The sequence below is a fragment of the Salvelinus sp. IW2-2015 genome, linkage group LG4q.1:29 (genome assembly GCF_002910315.2).
Source record: "Salvelinus sp. IW2-2015 linkage group LG4q.1:29, ASM291031v2, whole genome shotgun sequence".
NCBI lineage: Eukaryota > Metazoa > Chordata > Actinopteri > Salmoniformes > Salmonidae > Salvelinus > Salvelinus sp. IW2-2015.
In genome coordinates, this window is record NC_036842.1 from 16,131,438 (window position 1) to 16,156,534 (window position 25,097).

The window sequence follows — 25,097 nt, forward strand, 5'->3', positions numbered from 1 at the left end:
TGTCTTCAATATTATTCTTTAAAAAATAAAGGAGAGCCGCACACTAGGAGCTCAGATGCAAAAAAATGTATTTGTTTATTTTTCGACAGACAAGCTGTCTTCATCAGGGTATAATGACAAACACTGCGGGATGCCTAATTTATATAGTGTCAAAAGACACACAGGTGTCTGTAATCATGGCCGGGTGTGGCCTGATATCATTGGTTAATTCTCATATATAAAATGGCATACAAAAAACATAAATGGATAGCGTACGATCATAGATACAATTTGGCTACATAAGCCTACAAATATTTACAATAGCAAAATCACAATAATCACAAGAATGGCTTCAGATCTAAGTCTACATTGAGACCGAAGGGAGCTAGGGTCTTTTAAATTAAAGATCCAAGCAGCCTCTCGTTTTAACAATAAATTGTCGAGGTCACCTTCTCTCCTAGGGAGGGTGACATGTTCGATTCCAATATAACGTAGAGACGAAATCGAGGGGTATTCTTCCAAAAATTGGGCTGTAACTGGGTAAGTCAAGTTTTTGCATCTAATGGTGCTACGATGCTCCGAGATTCGTACTTTTAATTTGCGCTTTGTTTTACCCACATCATTTTTACCACAAGGACAAGTTCTAAGATAAATAACTGCCTTAGTGGAGCACACCTTTGATTGGGATCTGTTTCCCTGTTTGGGGGTGTTTTGAAGGATCTACATTTATAAGTTCCATTGCATTGAGCACAGCCATTACACTTGTAGTTTCCATCCAGTAGGGGCGCAAATACACGTTGTGCAGGGATATCTTTGGGTGGTAAATCAGAGTTGACCAGTTGATGTAGAAAATAGTGAAAATAAAGAAAAACCCTGGAATGAGTAGGTGTGTCCTAACTTTTGACTGGTACTGTATTTGTTAACATATCAAGATAAAATGTTTTAGTCAGGCAACATATGAGATGTGAATAGGCAATATTTCATTCTGAAGTCGGAAGTGTATTTTCTCTTGATCTGCGCAAATAATGGCTGCCATTGATTTCAATAGATTATGTGTCATTTTTACGTGGTTGCGTCATTTCTTTTTATACTTTCTGTTGGAGGTTGTATCGATGTACATATTTTGAAGCATGCAAACAGAGTATGCATTGGAGAAGTGCCCTCCGTGTTCCAATTTGTGTGCTCGGGGCACGGTAGTATGCATTTTGAGAAACTCCAATGGATTTCTTTTATCTAGTGATCATCAATGATTTGGTTATTTGTTAGCTATAATAAAACCAACCTTTTTAAATGCAAAGTGGTAATCAGATGTCTTATTCTAACTCCGCTTATGATGTTTGCCCTTACTCATAGTTACTTGTCTTAATAACAAGAAATTTGTGGAGTGGTTGAAAAATGAGTTTTAATGACTCCAACCTAAGTGTATGTAAACTTCTGACTTCAGTTGTACATGTAACAAAATTTTTGTTTTAAACTGAAATGTAAAACAAAGTTACATTTGTCCTCCGAAGAAAGGGGGTGGGGGGGAATAAAATAAATAGCAGGTAAAAAGCTTTGCGTGTCTAGAAAAAAGTGCCATGTAAGTGTAAAGGTGTACTGCAAGTCTATTTTAAGTTTAATAAATGCCTATATTAAGTTCCTATGTGCCTAATAAGGTAAAAGGGTTGAAGTTTCTTAATCTGCCAAAAATCTGCCAATTTTATAAATAAAATGTGAAACTGTACGTTTTACTTGTGGATTACGAAAATAATCTCCAAAATCATGTATCAATTTGTTTGTCTTCATGCCGTTTTAAAAACAAATGCAGACATTGGAGAAAACCTATTTACGGTTAACAAACTATAGTTTTGGCAAGTCTGTTAGGACATCTGCTTTGTGCATGACACAAGTAATTTTACCACGTTCATCTGTACAAACAATAGGATTCAAGTATAAACAACATGGGACCACGCAGCAGTCATACCGCTCAGGAAGGAGAAGCGTTCTCTCTCCTAGAGAAGAACGTACTTTGGTGCGAAAAGTGCAAATCAATCCCAGAACAACAGCAAAGGACCTTGTGAAGATGCTGGAGGAAACAGGTACAAAAGTATCTATATCCACAGTAAAACGAGTCCTATATCGACATAACCTGAAAGTCCGCTCAGCAAGGAAGAAGCCACTGCTCCAAAACCGCCATAAAAATGCCAGACTACGGTTTGCAACTGCACATGGGTACAAAGATCATACTTTTTGGAGAAATGCCCTCTGGTCTGATGAAACAAAATAGAACTGTTTGGCCATGATGACCATTTTTATGTTTGGTGGAAAAGGGGGAGACTTGAAAGCCGAAGAACACCATCCCAACCGTGAAGCACTGGGGTGGCAGCATCATGTTGTGGGGGTGCTTTGCTGCAGGAGGGACTGGTGCACTTCACAAAATAGATGGCATCACGAGGAAGGAAAATTATGTGGATATATTGAAGCAACATCTCAAGACATCAGTCAGGAAGGTAAAGCTTGGTCACTAATGGGTCTTCCAAATGGACAATGACCCCAAGCATACTTCCAAAGTTGTGGCTAAATGGCTTAAGGACAACAAAGTCAAGGTATTGGAGTGGCCATTACAAAGCCCTGACCTCAATCGTATAAAAATGTGTTGGCAGAACTGAAAAAGCGTGTGCGAGCAAGGAGGCCTACAAACCTGACTCAGTTACACCAGCTCTGTCAGGAGGAATGGGCCAAAATTCACCCAACTTATTGTGGGAAGCTTTTGGAAGGCTACCCGAAACATTTGACCCAAGTTGACCCAAATACTAATTGAGTGTATGTAAACTTCTGACCCACTGGGAATGTGATGATAGAATTAAAAGCTGAAATACATCATTCTCTCCACTATTATTCTGACATTTCACATTCTTAAAATAAAGTGGTGTTCCTAACTGACCTGTGAAGGGTAATTTTCACTACGATTAAATGGCAGGAATTGTGAAAAACTGAGTTTAAATGTATTTGGCTAAGGTGTATGTAAACTTCCGACTTCAACTGTACATTTATTCTTATACTTTTATGCACAGTATTAGGTGGTAGGAATACAGTTTGATATACACATTACATATGAATTGGTACTCATCATTACATACTCTTGCAATATGTGATCTTTAGTTGAACACAGAGTTAGGACACCCGTTTTAAAGTACCACGTTCTTCAGTTTTATTAAAGAACATTCCATTGTTAGTTAGTACTTCAACATTATTAAAATGAAATTAATGTTGTAAAAAGTGCTCCGTCTTTGAATTTACTGCCTTATTGTTCGTTTCAGTAGCATATTTCTTTTTGGCTTTTGTCTGTCTTTCCCCTGGTGGCACTATTCATACTTCTTTGTGCCCACAACTTGAAACAGAACACCATTGAATGGGAGACTTTTACTCTCCCATCTGAGTTTTTTTCCTGCCAATGATCATGAATATGATATATTACTATTGGAATGATAGGCTTGTAGGGAAACTAACGACATTGCTCTATCAAATGGAGCGGCAGGGTAGCAAGTTCGAATCCCCGAGCTGACAAGATATAAATCTGTCATTCTACCCCTGAACAAGGCAGTTAACCCACTGTTTCTAGGCTGTCATTGAAAATAAGAATTTGTTCTGAACTGACTTGCCTAGTTAAAGAATGGTAAAAAAATATATATATAGAATACCTCCTGTGCTTGGAATGGAATCCCTTATGCTAGCTAGCTCATTGTAGATGAGTAGCAAAAGTTAGCTACTAGTTATCTAAAAAATAAATGACGAAGTTTGTCCTTTCTCAATGTTATGAATTTTAGTGAAGTTGCTAATTCTTGTTCCCGAATGTATTTAATTAATTGGTCCTCAAGCTTAAACTTGATAGATGCCAATTCGAAAATTAGGCTATTTTTAAAATTTGTGTTTTATTTTACCCCTTTTCCCCCCCCAATTTCGTGGTATCCAATTGGTCGCTGCAACTTCCGTACGGACTCGGGGGAGGCGAAGGTCGAGAGCCATGCGTCCTCCGAAACACAACCCAACCTAGCCGCACTGCTTCTTGACACAATGCACATCCAACCCGGAAGCCAGCCGCACCAATGTGTCGGAGGAAACACGTACACCTGGCGACCTGGTCAGCGTGCACTGCGCCCGGCCCGCCACAGGAGTCGCTAGTGCGCGATGTGACAAGGATATCCCTGCCAGCCAAACCCTCCCTAACCCAGACGACGCTGGGCCAATTGTGCGTCGCCCCATTGACCTCCCGGTCGCGGCCGGCTGCGAAAGAGCCTGGGCTCGAACCCAGAATCTCTGGTGGCACAGCTAGTACTGCACCACCCGGGAGGCTGAAAATTAGACTTTTTCTAAAAAAACGTAATATGCATCATCACACTCCCTCATCTGATCGAGTAGGTGGGTCTTCTGACTTTGGCTGTGGTAACTAGTGACGACCCATGGTGAATTTCGGATTAACTCCACCAACGAAGTTTAGCAGAGACCAGGCTTTGTTGAATTCTTCTCCAACGACATAGATTTGCCCAAGGTCAATATATATAAAAAAAAAAAAAACTGTCCTCTGTAGTTGCATGCCTTTCTTTGCTGAAATCCATACTTTTCCATTAAACGTTTATCAAATACAACCACCAACTGTTTGCTCATTGCTGTTCCTCTAAGATGGCAACTCAGCACAAATGCACATGTGTTAATTAAATCTCAACTAGGAAACAGTCTGGTTAATTGGTTAAGGTTTTATTAATAAGTATTGATTTCAGCAAACAAAGGCACACCCACAGAGGACAAACATGGGTATTAGGTAAGCGTTTCATAAGAAGTTTTTGTTGAAGTATTGACCTTGGGAGAATTGACGTAGTCAGAGCTGAGTTCCACAAAGCCTGGTTTCTTCTCAACTGAGTTGGAGTTCATCAGAATCTTCCTTCACCATGGAATTGAGTTTAGTCGGCTACATCTTGGCATAATGAACATTCCTTTCTGCTCTGCTCTCCTCTTTTGCAGGCTGGTTGTCCCACGTGCTTTCACAAACCAATCCCCCTCCCCCTCGGCTACATCACTATCACCATGGCAACAGAGGAGAAGAAACCAGAAACTGAGGCCACTAAAACGTCATCTGCATCTGCCAGCCAGAGTAAGGTATGGGTTCATGCTTGCCCTCATTGTCGCCAGATAGCGTGACAGCTGTCTGCAGGTATGGCTCCTGGTAACTGCATGTCACGTTAGAATGACGCCATCTGACGGAAGACAATGGCTAGTCTTATTACCATTCAAATGTTTTTTCCTATGGATTTGTACGGATAGGCTACTACCTCATTGGTTCGCTGGGGCCTGCGTTGATGAAACCCCTGTCACTTGATACTTAAAGATACCATGTAGCCAGATTGTCCTGTGTCTCTGCTATTTACACGGTGTCCGAAAATATTTTTTTTTAAAGGCAAATTGCCTTAAATGCTTCTACAGATATCAACTGAACTGCTTTCCTGTTCCAATTGTTTACTTCCCCTATTTAGTCGGCACCAGTCAAGCCCAACTACACCCTGAAATTCACCTTAGCCGGCCACACAAAAGCAGTTTCGTCTGTCAAGTTCAGTCCCAGTGGAGAGTGGCTCGCCAGTTCATGTAAGTTTTTATGATGAGTGCTTTAGGTGGGCTTAGAACAGTAGGTTTACCGAATACTGCTATTATTAGGCTTGTAACATTGCATGCACAAGTTGTTGTAGAATAAAATGTATAACAGTTAATTAAATGCAACGTTCTTTCAATGTAAATGATCTGATCACTCTTGCATGATAACTAGAGAAAGGCACAGTTAGACATGCTCCGGAACTTTGGCGACTTTAAACCTCCTGCTTTGGGCTGGATGTGTAGTTCATACTGTACATGCGTAATCTATAAGCAGACTTACTGTCTTAACTAAATTAGCCATGAAATCCCTAGTTTGAAAGTGACCGTTTTTATGGAAGATGTACTGCGCCATTTTCCCCCACGTGGGCCGCCCCCTAGCAATTAAAGTTCCAGAGAGCGAACAATGACGTGGTGCACATATCTGCAGATATGTGATTTAGTATGCAATTTTGGGGACCGCTTTTGGCTCGTGAGCAATACTTAAAGAACTACGGGCTAAAAAGTATACAAAAGTACCAGAGAATCTCTAATCGAATATCCAAACGGACTTTAGTATTCCATTACTTACGAGAGTATTAATTAAAAAATAATAATAATGATAGGCCTTTTAACAATGAAAAGGCTTTGTCTTTGCTCCATACAAGTATATAGCCTATCATGATATTTGACATTCATTTAATAAAACAAACTTTCAAATTGTTGTTTGACGGGCACTGCATAAAAACGACACGTGTAGCCTGCACACGTTTCACACTTGAAGCCAAGTTGTCAGGCGATCAAATTGACACTACAGTCAGAGGCTCCATATGTAGCCTAGCAAGTGAAGTGGGATATTTCGAATCTGTGCAAAATGGAATTAAAACTACAGAATTAAGTTACCTTAATGAGAAGCAGTAGACTACAACGAGCAACCAACAGGTTGGCTGTTGTTAAACTTGAATGGAGTTGTTGTAGACAAGGACGGAGAGCGCAGCAAAACCGCCTCAGTTAGTCTTGCTAGTTGGCTAACTTAGCTGGTTAGCATAGCTAGCTTTACATTTGAGGCAGTCAAAACAGGCACTACCAGATGTAGGGCTGGGAATTGCCAGGGACGATATGATTTAATTACAATATTTGGGTGCCGATATGTATTGTATTTCTCACGATTCTATGTATTGCGATTTGATGTTCACTATATGTCTGCTGCAGAGAGATGAGAGAGCATGAGAAAATGAGTTTTGATCATTCATGGAAATTGCTGGAAACATGTTGGCTCAAACTATTTCAAAAGATGGAGAACAAAAAAATACCATCATTTTGGCGCAGGTGCGGGCGACTAGCGCCAGCATCGCTACCTTTTCAAATGCAAATCGACACTTGGAGTCTATATAATATCGGCCAAAATAATATCGCGATACAGTGCCTTCAGAAACTATTCACACCCCTTCACATTTTGTTGTTACAGCCTGAATAAAAAAATTATTACATTGATATTTGTCACTCGCCTACACACAATACCCCATAATGTCAAAGTGGAATTATGTTTTTAGAAATGTTTACAAATTTTATAAAAAATGTAAAAGCTGAAATGTCTTGTGTCAATAAGTATTCAACCCCTTTGTTATGGCAAGCCTAAATAAGGTCAGCAGTAAAAATGTTCTTAACAAGTCACATAATAAGTTGCATGGACTCACTCTGTGTGCAATAATAGTGTTTTTGAATGACTACCTCATCTCTACCCCACACATACAATTATCTGCATAGTTGTGCAGTGAATTTCAAACTAAGATTCAACCACAGACCAAGGAGGTATTCCAATGCCTCGCAAAGAAGGGCACCTATTGGTAGATGGGTAAAAAAAGTAAACATTGAATATCCCTTTGAGCATGGTGAAATTATTAATTACACTTTAGATGGTGTATCAATACGCTCAGTCACTACAAAGATACAGGCGTCCTTCTTCCTAACTTAGTTGCCGGAGAGGAAGGAAATCGCTTAGGGATTTCACTGAGGCCAATGGTTATTTTAAAACTGTTACAGAGTTTAATTGCAGTGATAGGAGAGAACTATGGATGGATCAACAACATTGTAGTTACTCCCCAAAAATAACCTAATTGACAGTGACAAGAAAGAAGCCTGTACAGAATAAAAATATTCCAAAACATGCATCCTGTTTGCAATAAGGCACTTCAAAATAGTGTGGCAAAGAAGTTAACTTTATGACCTGAATATAAAGTGTTATGTTTGGGGCAAACACAACACATCATTGAGTACCACTCTTCATATTTTCAAGCATGGTGGTGGCTGCATCATGTTATGGGTATGCTTGTCAATGGCAAAGACTAGTGAGTTTAGGATAAATAGTAACGGATTAGAGCTAAGCACAGGAAAAATCCTAGAGGAAAACCTGGTTCAGTCTGCTTTCCAACATACTGGGTGACAAATTCACCTTTCAGCAGGACAATAACCTTAAAAAAACAAATTGGTTTCAAATCTATGGCAAGACTTAAATTGGTGTCTAGCAATGATCAACAACCAACTTGACAAAGCTTGAAGAATTGTGAAAATAATAATGTTCTTCAAATATTGTACAATCCAGGTGTGCAAAGCTCTCAGACTTACTCAGGAAAAGGTCACAGCTGTAATCACTGCAAAAGGTGATTCTAACATGCATTGACTCTGGGTTGAATACTTATCTAATCAAGATAAACTGCACATTTTAGTGGCCTTTTGATGTCCCCAGCACAAGGTGTACCTGTGTTTTTATATTTTTGTTCAATATATACACTCAATGTTGTCATACCTGTTGCCTGTATCCTTTTGATGTTTGCTTTCTCACCAAACACAAGGAAGAAAGAGGGGTATATATAGAGCACAGTGCATGTAAGATTTGTGAGTGTGTGATTTTATGGACATTGGTGCTTGCATGTACAGTTCCTTCAGAAAGTAGTCACACCCCTTGACAAAAAACCCCAATGAAATCCATTTTAACACAACAAAATGTGGAAAAAGTCAAGGGTTGGGAATACTTTCTGAAGGTGCGGTATGTAACGGTTATTCCATCACTAACCAGATAGTATGACATGCTATGGCAGCAAGAATATCGTCTGATATGGCTACTTTCTCTCTCCCTCCTGTCTCACATAGTGCTGCTCTGTTTGCTACTGCAGCAGGGTGGGGGAAGGGCAATGCCTGGTGTCTTTCCCTAGTTGTGCAGCAAGTGCCCAGGTTTTTAAGAACGTTTCACAAAAAACATGTATTTTGGCTATCGGGATATCCTCCCCCAAAAAAACATTATTCTAATAGTGAAAATATTTCAAATGATAACACTACATTTCAGTAGAAAATGCTCACGTAACCTGTCTTGACATATGTTTTACAGCTGCTGACAAACTGATAAAAATTTGGGGAGCTTACGATGGAAAGTTTGAGAAAACAATATCGGGACACAAACTTGTGAGTTCAAGCTTCCATTATATATATATATATTTAATGGATATGCCACTTGTGTGGCACAAACCAAGTTGACCTTTCACTTGTCATCTGCAGGGGATCTCAGATGTCGCCTGGTCCTCAGACTCCAACCTCCTGGTTTCAGCATCTGATGACAAGACTCTAAAGATCTGGGACGTCAGCTCGGTAAGAGGCAGGATGGGGAGGTTATTCTCAGAAATATAGAATAAGGGGGCTGGTTTGGAGATGACATAGAACAGACATGCTTCTGTATTAGGCTAAGAAATGATTCCCAAGTACATTTATTCTCAAGTATTTTATTTTCTCTGTTACGGTGTGTGCACTGAAAAGACATGCATTATTGTTGCTGACACTCCGCTGTTCAGATGGAGTTAACAGTCTATAATGTGCACCACTGCAGCGGTCAACTCAAACTGCAGTGTGTAGCTGCGGGTAAAGTAATTCAAAGCATTTACTTTATCACTCAAGATGTAACTTTCCAGTGCTACTATTTTTGCCATGTAATGTTATTAAATAGTCAATTCAGTTTAAGGTGCTACATGTAGAATGTCTCACCCATGTGGAAGCTAGGTGAATTGCAACAACACCTAAGATGAATATAAACAAACAAACAATCAATCAATGTATTTATAAAGCCCTTTTTACATCAGTTGATGTCACAAAGTGCTGTACAGAAACCCAGCCTAAAACCCCAAACAGCAAGCAATGCAGATGTAGAAGCACGGTGGCTAGGAAAAACTCCCTAGAAAGGCAGGAACCTAGGAAGAAACGTAGTGGAACCAGGCTCTGCGGGGTGGCCAGTCTTCTTCTGGCTGTGCTGGGTGGAGATTATAACAGAAGATGTTCATAGATGACCAGCAGGGTCCGATAATAATAATCCCAGTGGTTGTAGAGGGTGCAACAGGTCAGCACCTCAGGGCATGATCCCAGGGCTGAGGTCCTCCGGGAGGGGAGGGAGAGAGAGAATTAGAGGGCGCACACTTAAATTCACACAGGACACCGGATAAGACGGGAGAAATACTCCACATATAACAGACTGACCTTAGCCCACCGACACAAACTATTGCAGCATAAATACTGGAGGCTGAGACAGGAGGGGTCAGGAGGCATTATGACCCTGTCCGACTCTCCCCCTTCACTGCATCCCATTTCCCCGCAACACGTGGAGACTTGGTGGCTGTGGAATCTAGTGGATACCACTTGCGCTTGAGTGTTTTACTTTGTTTCATCCACCAGCTTCAAACAACTGAAAATACAATATTTTTTTGTTATTGAAAATATATTTTACAGCGATTTTAGATGGTACAATGATTCTGTACACTATGAATTGCTTGTTTTGTCACAAACTGAAATTATTTCTGTGGCTGTAATTTCAGTTTACAATTTATTTGGATGTATTGCGATTTGGATGTAGCCTGTTGATGGAACCTTAGCCCTATGTGGTGCAATGGAGGCCTTGATGGTATAAGCCAGTGCAGACATAACTGTCATTTTGATAAAACTGTTAAAAATAAATGTAGATGGACTTGGATTGAGAAAAGGGGTGAAGGTGGTCAGGGGTTGTCAATTGGTGGCCCATGAGCCAAATTCAGCCAGCGGGCTATTTTATTTGGCCCTCAAGTTAAAAAAATGATAAAAAATAGGTTGTAATTAAATAATGGTACTTATTGAAAAAATCTAGATTCTCTATAAAAGGTTGGCCTTAATGCAAATATAAGCCCAGCTCATTTTACATAAAATATATATAGGCAAAAATACTGTTACTGTAAAAACGTGATTGTTTGTTTTATTTCCAATATGGAAATGATGGAATTGGTCAAACTCGCAGTTTAATACATGTACAAAATGATCCTCTTTCCCTAAAAGCATGAGCATGATGGTCATGACTTTAATTTTTTAATTTTTAATTTTTATTATACATGAAAGGGGAGGTTAACTTGGCTCCAGACAATCGATCTGAGATCGACTTAAGTTTCAGTTATGCCGTTTTTTGTTGTTGCTTTAACCCCTGTTATCACGATGCTTATCTACCAATGCGATATTTATTACAATTGTCACGATTCTATATGTATTTTGTTTCGATACTGCTGCGTTATTGAGATTCGATGTTCCAAACATATTGCTTAGCATGTCTGCTGCAGAGGGACAAGGAGCCATGAGAAAATATGTTTTGATCAGTCATGGCAATGTGTTAACCTCTCTAGGGTATGTGGGACGTTAGCGTCCCACCTCGTCAACAGCCAGTGAAACTGCAGGGCGCCAAATTCAAAACAACAGAAATCCCATAATTTTAATTCCTCAAACATACAAGTATTTTACACCATTTTAAAGCTACACTTGTTGTAAATCCAGCCAAAGTGTCCGATTTCAAAAAGGTTTTACGACGAAAGCACACCAAACGATTATGTTAGGTATGAGCCAAGTTACAGAAAAAGACAGCCATTTTTCCAGCTAAAGAGAGCAGTAACAAAAAGCAGAAATAGAGATAAAATTAATCACTAACCTTTGATAATCTTCATCAGATGACACTCATAGGACTTCATGTTACACAATACATGTATTTTTTGTTCGGTAAAGTTCATATTTATTTCCAAATATCTGAGTTTAGGCAAGAAGCTACTGTATCACTTGGCAAAAAGCCTGAGAAAATGCAGAGCGCCAAATTAAAATTAATTACTATGAAGATTACTATAAAATCAAACTTTCATTAAATCACACATGAAAGATAACAAATTAAAGCTACACTGGTTGTGAATCCAGCCAACATGTCAGAATTCAAGTAGGCTTTTCAGCGAAAGCATACGATGCTATTATCTGAGCATAGCACCATAGTAAACAAAAGAGAGAACATTTCAACCCTGCAGGCGCGACATAAAACGCAGAAATAAAAATATAATTCATGCCTTACCTTTGACGAGCTTCTGTTGTTGGCACTCCAATATGTCCCATAAACATCACAAATGGTCCTTTTGTTCGATTAATTCCGTCGATATATATCCAGAATGTCCATTTATTTGGCGCATTTGATCCAGAAAAACACCGGTTCCAACGTCAAACGTGACGACAAATTATCTCAAAGGTTACCTGTAAATTTTGCCCAAAAATGTCAAACTACTTTTGTAATACAACTTTGGGTATTTTTTAACGTTAATAATTGATAAAATTGAAGACGGGATGATATGTGTTCAATACAGGATTAAAACGATATGTAGCATGCCTTCTGTTTGATTGAAGCGCATGTCCAGGACACCTGGAGTGCCTCGACTTCAAGATGGCCGTATTTCTTCATTACACAAAGGAATAACCTCAACCTATTTCTCAAGACTGTTGACATCTAGTGGAATCCATAGGAACTGCAAGCAATTCGCTTTAAAATCTGATTTCCCAATGAAAACTAATTGAAAAGACAGTGACCTCAAAAAAAAGAAATCTGAATGGTTTGTCCTCGAGGTTTCACCTGCTAAATAAGTTCTGTTATACTCACAGACATGATTCAAACAGTTTTAGAAACTTCAGAGTGTTTTCTATCCAAATCTACTAATAATATGCATATCTTATCTCCTGGGGATGAGTAACTGGCAGTTGAATTTGGGTATGTTTTTCATCCAAACGTGAAAATGCTGCCCCCTACCCTAGAGAAGTTAAACATGTCTCAGCATAAAAAAAAATTAAAAAATGATATAAAGCTAGAGAAGGAGAAATACCGGCGTTTTGGCACAGGTACAGCCGACTAGCGCTAGCTAACGTTAACTGCCGTGTACATTTTAATTTTAAAAATATTTTTTTACAATCAGTACTTGGAGTCATAGACTATGATATTGTACAAAATAATATTGTAATACTCTACTGTATACATTTTTCCTTCATCATTATCAGTTTGTTATAACCAGTTTTAGGAGGACGTGTCATTACCCCTTCCTTCACCCGACAGTTGGCTGCCCATCTGATAATGGCCGATCAAAACTACACCTAAACTATATTGAAACTAATTTCACTCATATATGTAGCCTAAAGACAAGTTTCAATTGACAATAGTCTGATGGGTGACAATATTTTCAATTGTGAATGAAGACACTGAGGGAACAGAGCAGCGTGTGAAATTGACAAAGGGAATGGAGCTTACCAAAATAATAACTTTTTCTAATCCTAGGTTCATGCAGGTCAGACATTTTGATTTATATTACCTATCAGAAAGAGCATATTATAAGGTTTATAAAATAACTGCTTTGGCCAAACAACTCAAAACATTTAGCAAATGGGCTCTATTTCAAAATGTAACTTTTTACAAAGATGACTGCGGTTCCATGTGTTCAACACCTGAGCACTCACGGCTGCATATAGGCAAGGAAGCGCAGACTTGTAACATAATAAAACTTCAAATATGGTATTCTGTTATTTTCCTACATGCTGACTACACCAGGCGTGCACGTATGTTGATTATGTCCATCCACACCTGACGCGATCAGGACCGCAGGTTGAAATATGAAAAAGACCTCTGAACCAACTATATTAATTATGTCGAAAAGCATTAAACATTCATGGCAATTTAGCTAGCTAGCTTGCTGTTGCTAGCTAATTTGTCCTGGGATCTAAACATTGGGTTGTTATTTTACCTGAAATGCAAAAGGTCCTCTGACAATTATTCGACAGATAAAAGGGTAAACCGAGTTAGTTTCTAGTAATCTCTCCTCCTTCAGTCTTCTTCTTTGGACTTTGTGGTGGTTAGCAACCAACTTTAAGGTGCATTACCTCCACCAACTGGACTGGAGTGTGAACCTCAGTTCATCTTTCAATCACCCATGTGGGTATATGCTCCTTAAAACCAATGAGGAGATGGGAGAGGCAGGATTTGCAACGCGTCACAAGTAGAACCAAGTTCTATCTTAGCGCCTGGCTAGGCAGACGCTCGTGAGCAGTTTGGATGCAACAATTGAATAACGTGTGTATGGTCAGCATGTTAGGTTCATAATGTTTAAGACCTGCCAAAACAAAATAATGGATTAACACTTGAGTTGTGTAGTTTAACATGTTTTTATTTTTACATAGCCTACAGTAACAAACTAATAAATCCTATTATATTCTTAATTTTTTTCGTATTCTGTGACCTTCATAAACACAACCAAAGGATTTATTAGAATGTTGACGCTAAAACAACTGGGAATTGGCTCAGAATGTGATGGCTAGAGGCCCGGCTTTTCTAGTGTATAAAAGACTTAACATTGAATAATCAACAGCAAATACATATAGGGCTGGGTGATGTGGCCAAAATATCAGATCACAATGTTTTTCAAGTTGACGGTATTTTATGTTTTTGAATAATAGAAGTTCTACATTTGCTTTGAGTAGTGCATGACCCTAGGGTGGCAACACAAGTATTCACACCCCTTTACTTTTTCCACATTTTGTTGTTACAAGGTGTGAGTAAAATGGATTTCTCTTTTTTGTGTTAACAATCTACACAAAATACTTAAATGTCAGTGGAAGAAAATGTTGTATTATTATGAATGCTTTCCACACATGGATTGTAGAATATTTCACATTCTTAAAATTCTTCAAACTTTGTCAAGTTGGTTGTTGTTCATTGCTAGACAGCCATTTTCAAGTCTTGCCATAGATTTTCAAGCGGATTTTCAAGAAAACTGTAACTAGGCCACTCAGGAACATTCAATGTCGTCTTGGTAAGCAACTCCGGTGTATATTTGGCTTTGTGTTGTAGGTTTATTATCCTGCTGAAAGGTGCATTTGTCGCCCAGTGTCTGTTTGAAAGTAGCCTGAACCAGGTTTTCTTCTTGGATTTTGCCTGTGCTTTGCTCTATTCCATTTATTTTTATCATAAACTGCATAGTCCTTGCCGATGACAAGCATACCCATAACATGATGCAGCCACCATCATGCTTGAAAATATGAAGAGTGGTACTCAGTGATGTTGTTGGATTTGCCACAAACATAACACTTGGTTTTCAGGACATGAAGTTCATGTCTTTGCCACATTTTTAGCAGTTTTACTTTAGTGCCTTATTGCAAACAGGATGCATGTTTTGGAATATTGTTGTTCTGTGCCGGCTTCTTTTCTCTCTGTCATTTAGCTTATTATTGTGGAGTAACTACGATGTTGTTGATCCAGCCTAAGTTTTCTGATATCACAGCCAATAAACTCTGTTTTAAAGTCACCATTGGCCTCATGGTGAAATCCCTGATTGGTTTCCTTCCTCTCTGACAACTGAGTTAGGAAGGACACCTGTATCTTTTGTAGTGACTGGGTGTATTGATGCACCATCCGAAGTGTAATTAATTATTTCACCATGCTCAAAGGGATATTCACAGGTTTTTAATCTGTGGTTGACTCTGTTTTGAAATTCACTGCTTGACTGAGGGACCTTACAATTATCTGTATGTGTGGGGTACAGAGATGAGGTAGTCCTTCATAAATCATGTTAACCACTATTATTGCACACAGAGTGAGTCCATGCAACTTATTATGCTCAATAAAGATTGCAAAATTGTGAGATTTGTGATGTACCGATTCCATGGCACGTGGTTTATGAACTGATATATTTTAAATTATTATACAAAATTATTGCAACCAATAGAATGTTATATATGGGGATGCAACCATCCCAGCTCTGCAGATTTTTCTACGAAGAGACAGAATCATTAGATCATTTGTTTTGGTACTGTCCATATGGAGCTTGTTTTTGATTGCATGTTCAGGAATAGATGAAGAATTGCAACATTTACCTGGAGCTAACTCTGCAAATAGCACTGCTGGGTGATTTGAAAAGTCATATTCAATCGATCAATAATATAATAAATATTTTTTCTTACAAGTATTATCTTTAATTTACAATCTGTAGAAACTATGAGAATAGAAAGATTCATTTACTTGGAGCAAACAAATAAACTTTTGTGAAACAGCACAGTTGATAAATATATAGCAAATAGAAATCAAAACTGGATGGTGTTCAGAGATAGATGGGAGGGGTTGAGGGGAGCTGAAAGGGGGAGACTAAAAACAACAAGATAACTAATGTTTAATTTACTGTGTCCTTCAAATGTATGTAGGTTCAGAACTTTTGTGAAACAGCACAGTTCACCTTCACTTTTTCCACATTTTGTTACGTTACAGCCTTATTCTAAAATGTATTAAATTGTTTTTAACCCCCTCATCAATCTACACAAAATACCCCATAATGACAAAGCAAAAACAGACTTTCTGAAATTTTTGCTCATTTTATTGAAAATAAAAAAACTTATCACTTAAGTATTCAGACCCTTTACTCAGTACTTTGTTGATGCACATTAGGCAGCGATTACAGCCTCGTCTTCCTGGGTATGACGCTACAAACCATGGCACACCTGTATTTGGGGAGTTTCTCCCATTCTCTGCAGATCCTCTCAAGCTCTGTCAGGTTGGATGGGGATCTCAAGGATGATCAATGGAAACAGGATGTATCTGAGCTCAATTTCGAGTCTCATAGCAAAGGGTCTGAATACTTATGTAAATTAGGTATTTTTGTTTTTTATTTTAAATACATTTGCAAACATTTCTTAAAACCTGTTTTCACTTTGTCATTATCGGATATTGTGTATAGATTGAGGAGGAATTTTTTTTTTCATCAATTTTAGCGTAAGGTAACAAACTGTGGAAAAGGGGAAATCAGAATACTTTACGAATGATTTTTATATATATATATATATACAGTGGGGAGAACATCTGTTGTAGAGAAGACAAAAAGTGCTTATGGATACACTGCCGTATTTTGCAGGTTTTTACTTTCATAAGCATGTAGAGGTCTGTCTTTTTTATCATAGGTACACTTCAACTGTGAGACGGAATCTAAAACAAAAATCCAGAAATCACATTGTATGATTTTTAAGTAATTAATTTGCATTTATATGCATGACATAAGTATTTGACACCCTACCAACCAGTAAGAATTCCGGCTCTCACAGACCTGTTAGTTTTCTTTAGAAAGCCCTCCTGTTCTCCACTCATTACCTGTATTAACTGCACCTGTTTGAACTCGTTACCTGTATAAAATATCACCTGTCCACACACTCAATCAAACAGACTCCAACCTTCTCACAATGGCCAAGACCAAGAGAGCTGTGTAAGGACTCAGGGATAAATTGTAGACCTGTACAAGGCTGGGGTGGGTGTCGATTGAACAAGGACAAATACGCCAGCAGTTTGGATGAGAACCAGTGGGTCACACAATTGTTGGCCCACACTGACTTTTCGTGCACAGAATTGGTGGAAGTTTCCAAGATGAGCGCTAGGTGTGTCAAGTCATCCTCTCGGAAGATATGGTCTGGTTTTTCGCATGCGCAGTGATCTTTAACCTGTTAATTATACCTTTATTATTAAACCGTAGGTTGGACTATCAAGGCATCAGGATCACTGCAGGATATGCTGATGTGGATCAGCTCATAGAACTGACACGGCCACCGGACAGTCTGGTCACATGACCTTGAAGAGTGTCTAGGGACCACAGCGTCTCAACCGCGACAACCATTAGCTTAAACACTACGCGTCATTGGATTCTAAACCTAACTCTCTAAATAGCAGCGCGCCACGGCTCAAGGTCTCCTCCAAATGCTCTGAGGCAGCGCGATGCTCGCAGGCCCGTGCTGAAGTTGCCACTTAAGCACCTACCTGGATGATTCCCAGAGGCTTGGTACATTTCGGAGAGTCATGTCCGGTCTTGATGAGACAAACAATAGAGTCTTGATTGCTCTAAACTCCATCGCCCGTGTTTGGTAGAAATCTAAGTAAAAGGAATGTCAGTAACAAACCCAAATGATACACTCCAAGTCCCTAAACACCAGTCTGCAAAGCAATGAGGGTGGAATCAAACTATTCATTATCTAATATTGTCATGCGACATTGTTTTTTTTCTAGAAAGAGAGGACAGGGACTGGATTATAACCTGCGACCGTATTGAGGTAGGAGATGGGAGTTGGTTAGGCATGCTAATCGCGAGGATTTTAGTACCAAACACCCGTGCCTTCTACTTCAACACGGAGATTTATAGAATTGGAGTAGTTAATTGTAGGTCGATGAGCTGAGTCCTTTGCCAGCTCATGAACCAATCGGACCACACAAATCTAGTTACTAAGGGAGACGCAAAACTAATGAGGGTGTGTTACTAATCAGTACAGACACGCATTTCTTCAAATGTCCTGAGAATGATTGGCTAGCCTAGTGCTTATCCAAGATCTCGACCCAATTACGAATATCTCTCAATTGGAGGAGGAACCGCCTTCCGTTATTTGAAACCTACCGAGCTGAACCAACTCGTTAAATATACCTGAACTTATGTGAGTCTGCCGCAGTCAAGGTTCCCTTCGTCGTGCTTCATGGCGCGGCGGAAAGTGAGGTTCCAAGTGATCCCTGATGCCTTGCCACGATGTGATGGTCCATAACTTGCGTCTCTAGGAAACCTACTCAGGGATAAACGTCTCGACTCTCATTCAGATAAATTGCACCACATTAAGGTTTCCTGTATCACAAAATATATCCAAGCCTTTCTGCTTTTCTAGATGTTATGTCATAAAGATACTATAATATTTCTGTCTGAATATATGCAAATTTATACCATATACCTGTTAAAATCTTTAACCTTAATAACCCTGCTATAACTCCATGTTGCTCTTCCTTGATGTGCTCTCTGTTGTATTTTATGTCCTTACCTCACATCTGCCTGACCGCTAGGTGACTCCTGTATGGATAACATACCTATTCACAGACTTCTAGTCGTAGATATGTTTTGTTTAAGTTGGATACTATACCTGCCCAGATTTGTCAGCATGTATCAGATGAATCTGTGTGCTCCCCCCAGCAACAGTGGTTTACGTTTAGTGTTGCGTTCAAATTAGAATAATGGAGGACACTGTACAACAAACAGTAAATTCCGATAGAGCTTCATATCCAACTTGTTCTCGCTTGAAATCCACAAACTGTCGGTACGAATGGTCACTCTCTAGGAATACGCAAACAGCATAGATTGCCACATATCAAAGTTTCACATGGCTTGTTGATGCAATGGAATAGACACCAGGATGGAGTATCTCAGTACACGGCAATTAGGTCAACCGAGACTCGCCCCAAATGTATACAAACGGAGTCGTGGTGTCTTGCAGAAGGGTGGGTAGCCACAGACACTTCTCAGTCTCGCTATGCCATATCCGTGTGGGTTGCTAATAGTTTTGGTCTCACTGGTTTATACTGTGAAATGGCTGGGTGCGGCTGCTTCACGCTAGTGATGTGTTAGCATCTGAGACGGAGTCTACAACGCACACAAGGTGTCTGTCATTAAGGTGAGTGCAGGGATTCATTGTCCAGGATGAAATGCAATGCGATGAGTCTGTAACGCCTAAGAAGGCTAATGTGCTGGGTCATGATGCGGTTTCTGTTAGGTCGTCGCAGTGCATGAGAGGCGCATACCAGGACGACAGTGCTCGCCCAGTAACATATCAGAGAACCACACGGCACACTAGAGCATAACGGCCCCGACAGATTATAAGGGGCACAACACCCAGCAGACCGGACGACCCTCTACCGCCTCTTAGTGCAAGGCAAGCGAGCACAGGCACCACGGAACGACCACACGGCACCTGACCAGAGCCACTGCAAAAATATACCGTCCAGCCATTTAGCCACAATGGCTGCATACGGTCTGAACATAGCCAACGGAGTTACAGCAAAACAACAGACTCCACAATGGACACTTACAGCGTGGTAATGACGGGCCCGCACGTACCAATCTAACTGCGTGGGTGGACACATACATGCTAGCCCACAACCAGACACCCAACACCACGCTCGCCAGGACGAAGTTTGGACTTTGCGCTGAGCGAGTTACACAAGAGATTGGACAAACTTTCGTACCCGTGATCCTTGCGCGCGCTCTCGTAGCATTCTTATACACTACAAGATGAAAAGTAGGTTTCACACTGAGCATTTAGTGGGAGCATCAGACGTTGACAACTGTCTGCGGACCGTCTCAGTGTCTATAGCAGAGAAAGATTCAACTGGCTGTCCATGTCGAATACTAAATTTCATACTCGTGCCGCATAGTCTGTGATTGGACCCGGGCATTGGACGCGAGTGCATGTGGCGTTCAGATTGTCTACTGAGCATGTGATCTGTGCTCTGCAATGTCTATAAGCAATCAAGGGTACATTTTCTGCATTGAGGGTGGTCCACTGACATCAGCCTTCTTCTGGTCATGTGATCTGTCGTTCCTCCAGAACTCTAAGCCAAAGAACTCAACTAAGCTTAGTGGTACGCTACGTCTACTTCCCATTCTGTTGATCCGAGATAGTAGTGTTCAGGTCGAAAGCCCCTATTAGTGTGACTAAACTCAATATGTCATGTAACATGTTTCGCTGCGAGTTGTAGGCTCCCTAAGTGAGTTCTCATTCCCTAAGATCCGCGATAAGGACCAAATATGCTATGAGCTCTTCCTTGTGGGCCTGGAGTTTGGATGTCAGCATGCTAATCATCTGTGCGTAAAGTAAGGACGTGCCTATTTTGTCTCTGTGATCTCGGACTTGTAGGGACTGGTCGGCGCGTAGTCCAAGTATCTGTCTCCTCTGCTATGCCTTTGACTTATAATCCAATACCATTCATCATGGCAGTTAGTAATTGGGCATACATGCTCTCTGTGCTACTTCTCCCTAGTGGTCTGTTCACCAAATTAGCCATCCGTAGTTATTGTCAGACAATAGATCCTCAAATACCAGTCGATACGGTCATAGAAGCGGTACTACTATTTGCTTTCGTCTTGAGTTATTAGGTTGGAGGATCCCCTACGGAAGACCATCCCGCTACCCGTAAATCAAGGAGCACACCGGTGCCCCGGGGACCCAGAGAGCTGCTGACATTGAAATGCCAACTTACTGTCAGGTCGAAGGTCATCAGGCACGGTGAGAGCCCAACTGCACGACTGCACTGAGCCTCATTTTGACTTGTTTTTTTAAAATTACATTCAAAGTTGATCAGCCTGTAGTGTGGTTTTCCACTTTAATTTTGAGTGTGACTCAAATCGACCTCCTGGGTTGATAAATTTGATTTCCATTGATAATTTTTGTGTGATTTTGTTGTCAGCACATTCAACTATGTAAAGAAAAAAGTATTTAATAAATATTTCATTATTCAGATCCAGGATGTGTATTTTAGTGTTCCCTTTATTTTTTTTGAGCAGTGTATATTAGTACCAGTCAAAAGTTTGGACACGCCTACTTATTCCAGGGTTTTTCTTTTTTTTCTTTTTTACCTATTTATCTTATCATTCGTGAAATAATAGTGAAGACATCAAAACTATGAAATGACACATGGAATCATGTAGTAACCAAAAAAGTGTTAAACAAATTAAAATATATTATATTTGAGATTCTTCAAAGTATCCACCCTTTGCCTTGATGAAAGCTTTGTACACTTGGCATTCTCTCAACCAGCTTCATGAGGTAGTCACCTGGAATGCATTTCAATTAACAGGTGTGCCTTGTAAAAAGTTAATGCGTTTGAGCCAATCAGTTGTGTTGTGACAAGGTAGAGGTGGTGTAAAAGACCAATTCCATATTATAGCAAGAACAGCTCAAATGAGCAAAGAGAAACGACAGTCCGTCATTACTTTAAGACATGAAGGTCAGTCAATCTGGAAAATGTCAAGAACTTTGAAAGTTTCTGCAAGTGCAATTGCAAAAACCATCAAGCGCTATGATGAGGACTGCCAGGAAAGGATGACCCAGAGTTACATCTGCTGCAGAGGATACTTTCATTAGAGTTACCAGCCTCAGAAATTACAACCCAAATAAATGCTTCAGAGTTCAAGTAACAGACACATCTCAACATCAACTGTTCAGAGGAGACTGCATGAATCAGACCGTCATGGATGAATTGTTGCAAAGAAACAACTACTAAAGGACACCAATAAGAAGAAGAGACTTCCTTGGGCCAATAAACACGAGCAATGGATATTAGACCGGTGGAAGTCTGTCCTTTTAGTCTGAGTCCAAATTTTAGATTGTTGGTTCCAACCGCGTGTCTTTTGTGAGACGCAGAGTAGGTGAACGGATTATCTCCGCATGTGTGGTTCCTACCGTGAAGCATGGAGGAGGAGGTGTGATGGTGTGGGGGTGCTTTGCTCGTGACCCTGGCAGTGATTTATTTAGAACTCAAGGCACATTTAACCCACATGACTACCACAGCATTCTGCAGCGATACACAATCCCATCTGGTTTGCGCTTAGTGGGACTATATTTTGTTTTTCCACAGGACAATGACACAACACACCTCCAGGCTGTGTAAAGGCTATTTGACCAAGAAGGAGAGTGATGTGCTGCATCAGATGACCTGGCCTCAACAATCACCCAACCTCAACCCAATTGAGATGGTTTGGGATGAGTTGGACCGCAGAAGGAAGGAAAAGCAGCCAACAAGTGCTCAGCATATGTGGGAACTCCTTCAAGACTAAGAAAAGCATTCCAGGTGAAGCTGGTTGAGAGAATGCCAAGTGTGCAAAGCTGTCAAGGCAAAGGGTGGCTACTTAAACAATTCTAAATATATTTTTAATTCTTCTATCACTTTTTTGGGTTACTATGTGATTCCATATGTGTTATTTCATAGTTTTGATGTCTTCACTATTATTCTACAATGTAGTAAAAATAAGGAAAAACCCTTGAATGAGTAGGTGTGTCCAAACATTTGACTGGTGGTGTGTGTGTGTGTGTGTGTGTACACTGCATTCAGAAAGTATTCAGACCCCTTCCCGTTTCCACGTTACCTTACAGCCTTATTCTAAAATAGACATTTTTGCGTATTTTTTCCCAAAATAAAAAACAGAAGGAGAGCAGAGAGCGAAGAGTAAACAAGTAGTGCGTACGCTTAAAAAATTGACATTTGGACGCTCATGGCTCGCTGACGGATGGCTCAGATGGCACTGGGCAGACGGATGGCTCAGATGGCACTGGGCAGACGGATGGCTCTGGCCGGATGAGGCGCACTGTAGGCCTGGTGCGTGGTGCCGGAACTGGAGACACCGGGCTAAGGCCACGCACCTTCAGGCTAGTGCGGGGAGCAGGGACAGGGCACACTGAATTCTCAAAGCGTACCTTGGGCCTGGTGCGTGGTACCGGAACTGGTGGTACCGGGCTGAGGGCACGCACATCAGGACGAGTACGGGGAGAAGGAACAGTGTGTACAGGGCTCTGGAGACGCACAGGTGGCTTAGTGCGTGATTGTGCCGGAACAATGGAGGCACTGGGCTGGAGTACACAGCACTCATAGGGAGAGTGCGTGGAGAGAGGAAAACAGGGCTCTGGAAAACCACTGGAAAGCCGGTGCGTGGTGTAGGCACTGTGTGGTACTGGGCGGGCAGGTAAACAGGTAGCGCCGGAAATACCGGACCGTGCAGGCGTACTGGCTCCCTAGAGCACTGAGCCTGCCCAACCTTACCTGGTTGAATGCTCCCTGTCGCCCGACCAGTGCAGGGAGGTGGAATAACCCGCACCGGGCTATGTAGGCGAACCGGGGACACCATGCGTAAGGCTGGTGCCATGTATGCCGGCCCGAGGAGACACACTGGAGACCAGACGCGTTGAGCCGGCTTCATGGCACCTGGCTCAATGCCCAATCTAGCCCTACCAGTGCGGGGAGGTGGAATAACCCGCACCGGGCTATGAACACGTACAGGAAACACTGTGCGCTCTACTGCGTAACACGGTGTCTGCCCGTACTCCCGCTCTCCACGGTTAGCCTGGGAAGTGGGCGCAGGGCCCTCGGCCCACTACCTCTTAGCCTCCCCCCCCCAAGACATTTTTGGGGTTTCTTCTCGGGCTTCCAGCCACGTCTCCTTGCTGCCTCCTCATACCACCGCTCTTGGGCTCTCGCTGCCTCCATCTCCTCACGAGCGCGGCGATATTCCCCAATATGTGCCCAGTGTCCTTTTCCCTCCAATACTTCTTCCCATGTCCAAGACTCCTGTTTAGTAGGCCACTGCTCGAACTTACGCTGCTTGGTCCGGGTTTGGTGGGTGGTTCTGTAACGGATTTGCTCCTCCTCTTCATCCGAAGAGGAGGAGCAGGGATTCGACCAAAACGCAGCGTTGTAACTTGACATGATATTTATTAAACAAAACCGAAAACACGAAGAACACTTGAAATAGAGACAAAAACAACAAACGACGTAGACTGACCTGAACGTAAGAACTTACATGTAACGAAGAACGCACGAACAGGAAAAACAGACTACACAAAAACCGAACGAACAAAACAAACCGAAACAGTCCCGTGTGGCGCAACATACACAGACACAGGAGACAACCACCCACAACACCCAATGTGAAAACACCTACCTTAATATGATTCTCAATCAGAGGAGATGAAAACCACCTGCCTCTAATTGAGAACCATATCAGGTACCCATAAACCAACATAGAAACACAAAACATAGACTGCCCACCCAAACTCACGTCCTGACCAACTAACACATACAGGAACGTGACAACATTACTCAAGGCAGTTACACATTTAACAAACTAAACATTTAAATACTGTTATAGAAGGTAAGTTAAAACCCAAACCGGTCCATTCATCGATACCGGTGTGTGTGTATAGTAAAATACGTTATACCGCCCAGCCCTAAATACACATCACCAAATATACATCTGTACACAAATTGCACTGGAAGGAGTGGGATAAAGTGCCGACAATGTAAAAAAAGCAGTGTTCAACAAATATGTTTATTCATTAGAGTAATGAAGGAATATGATTAGACTGAACTGGGGTCCACTGGGCCCGTGACCGGCTAAAACAGGTGATGGTGGAGCACTCTGCTCAAATCAAACTGTAATCTGTGCCACCGGGTCATATTGTCAACATAGCAGCGCAATGCATCGTTCAGAAATATATTCATGTATTTTCTATAAAATGTTTACTAAAACAAATCCCGCAATGACTACAGGGATAAAGGACTTCCTGCTTCCTCTTGCCGAGTGGGATGCAGAAGCATCTACCGTAGCGAATCAGCTCTCATCCCT

General features: G+C 41.0%; 1 protein-coding gene across 1 annotated transcript in view; it reads left to right on the top strand.

Annotated features, from left to right (window-relative positions):
• Nucleotides 1-25,097, top strand: part of LOC111961551 (WD repeat-containing protein 5) — a 41,488-nt gene that overhangs the window by 3,508 nt on the left and 12,883 nt on the right. The window contains exons 2-5 of the mRNA XM_023983930.2: nt 4,978-5,112; nt 5,487-5,595; nt 8,963-9,036; nt 9,130-9,219. Coding sequence (XP_023839698.1) covers nt 5,041-5,112; nt 5,487-5,595; nt 8,963-9,036; nt 9,130-9,219 — 345 coding nt within the window. The 5' untranslated portion in view covers nt 4,978-5,040. The remainder of the gene's footprint in view (nt 1-4,977; nt 5,113-5,486; nt 5,596-8,962; nt 9,037-9,129; nt 9,220-25,097) is intronic.